This window comes from Notolabrus celidotus, chromosome 24 (genome assembly GCF_009762535.1).
Source record: "Notolabrus celidotus isolate fNotCel1 chromosome 24, fNotCel1.pri, whole genome shotgun sequence".
Taxonomy (NCBI): Eukaryota; Metazoa; Chordata; class Actinopteri; order Labriformes; family Labridae; genus Notolabrus; species Notolabrus celidotus.
The window spans coordinates 9,491,485-9,496,824 of NC_048295.1; the positions used below are offsets into that span (position 1 = coordinate 9,491,485).

The following is a 5,340-nucleotide window of genomic DNA, read 5'->3' on the forward strand; positions in this document are numbered from 1 at the left end:
TTTAATCACAAACTGAGGTCTGCCTCTGTGCCAGATTTAGCTGTGTCACACTGAGGTAATCACAAACTATTTGAAGACAAAACAAACACCTCTGCTGTTTATTATCCTCAAACAAAGGTGCGTTTGATAATTGATTCCATCAGCGAATCAGCGAATGAGTTTTATTCCCTGACAAATTCACCTGTAATGTGATCCGTGTAAATGTATCGATCCCCTGAGCCTCTTGTGCTCAAACATGTCACGAGGAAGTAGTCACAAATAGCTGAAGAAAAAGCACACAACGGTGGAGTGCAAACAAAAATACGCTGGAGTTTCCCCTGGGTGGAGAAGACTGGAAGGGAAACAGAGAGAGTGGGAGGAGGAGGAGGAGGAGTGGCAGTGGAGGGATTGATGTGAAAACAGTGATGAGACACTGAAGGTGTGGAGAGTGCACTGATGAGGACACTGTGGCTGGAAGTAAGTAGAAACTCTTTTAAACCTTCATGACTCACTGCTCAGCTTGGCATGATTACATTTCTGTTACTTTATGTTTCTCTGTTTTAAAAAGAAAGTGTTTTAATGAGTACAAGTTCCTCCTTTAAGAGTGTACAAGCAACGTGTAAATGACAACTCGCACGTCTCCTCACATCCATAATGAGAGCAGATTGCACTGACAGCATTACAGGAAGCTGCCGTCAAGCCAGAGTGCCATAGGCGCTGTCACATCCTGAGAGGCTTTCAGAAACTCCACTGTTGACAAGGAGAGAAGAGTTTTGTTTGCTTCTTTTTTTCCTCCCAGTTTGTTTCTTTCCTCGTCTGCTTACTTCTTTCTTCCCTGCCCTCGCCATCCTTCCTGAAGCTGTAATTGACGATGACATTGATATCAAAGCTGAGGGAGGAGGGAAGGATGATTTGCTTGTTGCCTGCTTTTCCAAGAATCAACAACAAATTGTGTATTTGTACTTGCTTGCATTGACGGGAATGACTGTTATCAGCATTTGTTCACATTAGAGCTTCAAGAATGAGAAATGTGAAGTAATAAATTCTTAAATGAATTACAGACCAAAGAAGATTACCTCTCGAATCAGCCTCCCCTCAGTTCAACAGAGCATTTCAGCAATTTTCAGCTTAATGTTCTGCTTTAAGGGCCTGTTTCCACTAAGGTAAACACTTAAATCACTTCTTATTGTGATAAAGATGTCACGTATATGTTACAGACCAAGATAAACTACTTCTAGAATCTGCCTCTCCTCAGTTCAACAGAGCATTTCAGCAACTTTCTGCTTATTGCTCTGGTGTAGGGGATTCTTAAGGGCCTGTCTCCACTGACAGCGTTTTTGCACTGGCAGTGCTTTTATCTGAACACACAAAAACTCCCTTAATTCGATTTAGTCACTGAGCTCCCAGTGCTTTTTAAAAATTAGTTCAACTTTTAGAACACCCACTACACTGTCAATATCAGTCTACATTACTGACCTGACCAATGACGACAAAGAGGGGGCGGGACTTCTGATATCAACTTTGTCAACAACAATGACAGAGCCCTGTACAGAGAAGTAACAAACCCCAGTCAAGACCTACTGTGTCCAGATTTAGGTCGGTCATGTGACTGACGGACCTTAGATCAGTGTCACATGTTTGAACTTATGTTCATTTATAAGACACGCCATCTAGCTCTGGTATTTTGGCGTTGTGTGTAAGCGTGTTGCTTTTCCTTTAAGTGGCCAAAAAGCGCATTTACAAAAGTTGAAAAAAATGCTATATAGCTAATAATTTGACATTTCAAACATGGCTGGTAAGAATGTGTCTTATACTCAACAGGGCTCAGTCATGGCAGGAGCAGATCACTGCACCAACATAGACGAGCTGATGAGACACTACTACCTCCCTGTGTGCTATGGCGTCATCTTCATCGTGGGTCTCGTGGGTAACGTCACATCCATCGGCATTTACGTGACCAAGCTGCGTCCGTGGAAAAGCAGCAACATCATCATGGTCAACCTGGCTCTCACCGACCTCTTCTACGTCCTCAGCATGCCGTTCCTGATCTACTACTACAGCAACAAGGAGTCCTGGACCCTCGGCGACTTCATGTGCCGCTTTGTGCGCTTCGGGTTCCATTTCAACCTGTACGGGAGCATCCTGTTCCTCACGTGTTTCGCCATTTTCCGGTACGTGGTGGTGAGTAAGCCTTTGATGGCGGCGCAGGTGCAGCAGAAGTTATGGGGCATGATCGCGTGCTCTGTCGTGTGGATCATCGCTGTCGCTGAAATCGCACCGATGCTGACGATGATATCGTTGGATGTGCGCGAGAACAAGACGTACTGTTTGGACTTTGCTAGCACCATACCCTACGAGGTGCGTTGGTACGGCTGGTTGCTCACTGCGCTTGGGTTTCTACTTCCGCTAGTGGTGGTTTTTATGTGCTACATCGGTATCGTGAAACAGCTAGCAAAAGGGCCGCACACGAATAGTCCATGTCGGATGCGAGCTCGGCGCGTCACAGTGCTGATCCTTGTTGTGTTCGTGGTGTGCTTTCTGCCGTATCACATCTTGAGGGTGTTACGCATAGAAACTCGAACGCCGCACAATGCGCCTTGTACAGCAGTGGAGCGCATTATACATGCTGCGTATATCATCTCCAGACCGTTAGCTGGACTCAACACTTTCTTTAACCTGGCTTTGTACACTCTCTCTGGTGATAAATTTAGAAAAGCCTTCCTCAACACTTTTTGCCGGGAAAGCTGGCTGACCAAGGCCAGGTCACTGCTCCATCTGGCAATCATTAACAAGGCGGACAGTGACATGCCTGCTGTGTGACTGACTGCAGTGCAACACCTGACTGTCTTTGATGTCTTTTACATTCACACTATGGACACACTGTCAACACGCCCACTCAGGCAGTATGTCAGGAAAAGCTGTGAGGCAGCTGTGGATTCTTCCGTGACCCTCCCTGAGACAATAGGTAGTTTCGGTTTCTCTCAAGTTGGAGCCGCATACCACCCGCTGAAATGTAAACATAAATCACTAAAGCTTAATGCTTTAAGTGTCTTTTGAGTGTAACCTTTGTACTTACCTTTTCTTTCTCTGGCTGGAAATCACGTACGTATAATTTACCCATCTAACAGCATAATGGAGTCCTTTGTTGGAGCAGCAAAAATAGCCGTGGAAATAAGAGGTTTCAGTTCCTTCACATAAGTTTCAAAGACAAGTTTCCATTTACTTTGACCTGCTAACTTATTGTGGCTGCTTTAAAATGTGTGATTTTATCATCAAACTGAACACTATGTAAGCTTTCCCCTGCAGTGTCTTCATTAAACTCTGTACATGACCAACTTATGAAATAAAATAAAATCTGAATCTCTCTTCAGGTTAAGCTAATACACTGGCTCGCTAACATGCTAACGGATGACGTACAATCCAGTGAACTTTTTTTTTTGGGTGAGGGGCTTTTACACCTTTATTGATAAGGGGAGAGGACAGTGGATAGTGTAGGAAACTGGGAGAGAGTGGGGGAATGACATCCAGGAAAGGAGCCACAAGCTGGATTCGAACCTGGGTTGCCCACTTCATGGGTGCCATATTGGAATTGCTGACTCACCCTTACTTTCGCTGAGGCTAGAAACAAGCTAGCTTCAGGTGGACACTCTAGAAACTGCAGTTGTTTGCACTCGCGCATTAGCTTTATTTTTCAACACAAGAGGTTGCAGCTTGTTTATGAGCCCCCCCAAAAAAGGATTAAACAAAATGCCATCTATGAAAACCCTCTTCAGTATAAGCTAATTTGAAATGCTGGCTAGCTTACATGCTAACGTAATATAGAAAATACTGTGATTCGTTTGAGTGAACACTATCATTTAGCCTGTGTCAAGAACCAGACTGTGCTACCATGACCAGGTAGTTTTTCTTGTTGCTAGCTAACATTAGCTTAGCTTTTAAACAATTGTTTCACTATTTTGAAAGTGCAATTTTATTATGCTAGATGATGATACTTCAGGATACCTTAATAGTGTAGTTTTTTCAATGTTAAAGGTGCCAATTTAACACTTTCCATTCACTTTATTCATAACTCTCTGGAAGTGGTCGGAGCGCCTTTAAAGGAAGACAATAAGAGACGGCCTCAATCATGTTGGTTGCAGCGTTTGTCTCCCCACCGGTGTGATAAAACGATTTTACAGCCCAACAACACCTCCTGCGGCTACTGATCTGTGAAAGACTCTCAGGTTGTATCCAAGCACTCAGTGAGTTCCCTGCGCTGATGCCTTCACCTCACCCATGAGCTAACAAGGCAGCCTGCAAATTCTTCAATTTAAAAGCCTGCACGCTGCTTTCTATGCTACAGAGGGCTGTCAAACAAAGGAAACTCACAGGGTTCAGATCTGAGTGCTTTCTAAGAGAAGCGTTTACGACATAACAGAACATGAATGTACAAGAAACGTCTTGAATCTGTGAGAACAAAGACGGATCAAACGCTCGTTTATCTTCATCTAACCCCCAAGAACAAATCCTCCCTGTCAACATCCTCTGTAGATAAAGGAGGCTCTTGCATTATTTGTCTGCAAACTCCTTCATCCTGGATACGATATGTCTCCGTGCTGCCGCGCTGCACGGCTGAGATCACAACTCAAACACTTTTTAAAGCTGTGTCAAATCACAAAGGCAAAGATCTTGTGAAATAAAATGGAATTAAAGTCATGTTTTAAGGTGTCTTGTCAGTTTTTTCGGCACGCATGTGTTCACCGTTTCATTATCATAGGCTTATATAAGTCTAATCTTCCTCTGTTACATGCTGTGCAAGTAGAATAGAGACAGCAGCTGGGGATGGAGAGGCTATTTTGGTCCATGGACATAGCCATTTCCTGACTGATCTCCTCCTCATCCTCATTTTCCTCCTCATGAACAAAACGTCTGCGCGGTGGTCGGGGGGGGGGGGAAGTGCTTATTACAGCCACAGGATATTAATATAAAGCAATCACTCCTTCGCCGAACATCTCAAAGGCCTGCTGTCTGCAGGAAGGTGTTGAAGTAGATTGTTTTTCTTTCTGGAGTGCAAATGGAACGTCAGGCGAGTGGAGGACTGTATGTTTGTCAGATTATAGAGAAGGGTGGAGGGAAAAAAAAAAAAAGCGAGCCTCTGGGTTCCTTCTATTTTCTGCAGCGCCAGCGCCACGGTCAATTGAGCTTTAAATGATCAATTTGGAAGTGAAGAGGCTGTGATCAATGCGCTAATGGTGGAAATACCAATGTTCTCTCTCTCTTTGTGATGTAAGAGCGGCTCTGACGGGCCCGCAGCGCGCTCATCGGTGCGTCAGAGCGTCTGCACGTGCGTGGATGTATGGAAGAAGTTGGCACACGGCGTTG

The 5,340-nt window shown here is 44.5% G+C and overlaps 1 protein-coding gene across 1 annotated transcript; it reads left to right on the forward strand.

Annotated features, from left to right (window-relative positions):
* Positions 1–418: 418 nt before the first annotated feature.
* LOC117808042 (2-oxoglutarate receptor 1-like) lies at positions 419–3,309 on the forward strand. Its single transcript, XM_034677480.1, has 2 exons — positions 419–456; positions 1,801–3,309. The coding sequence occupies exons 1-2, from the start codon at positions 436–438 to the stop codon at positions 2,797–2,799; spliced, it is 1,020 nt and encodes a 339-aa protein (XP_034533371.1). The 5' UTR covers positions 419–435; the 3' UTR covers positions 2,800–3,309.
* Positions 3,310–5,340: the final 2,031 nt, after the last annotated feature.

Excerpts from the sequence above, each read along its gene's own strand:
- LOC117808042 (XM_034677480.1), top strand. The coding sequence starts at position 436 with ATGAGGACACTGTGGCTGGAA. Across the intron at positions 457-1,800 it reads TGAGGACACTGTGGCTGGAA|GGCTCAGTCATGGCAGGAGC; the intron begins GTAAGTAGAAAC and ends TATACTCAACAG.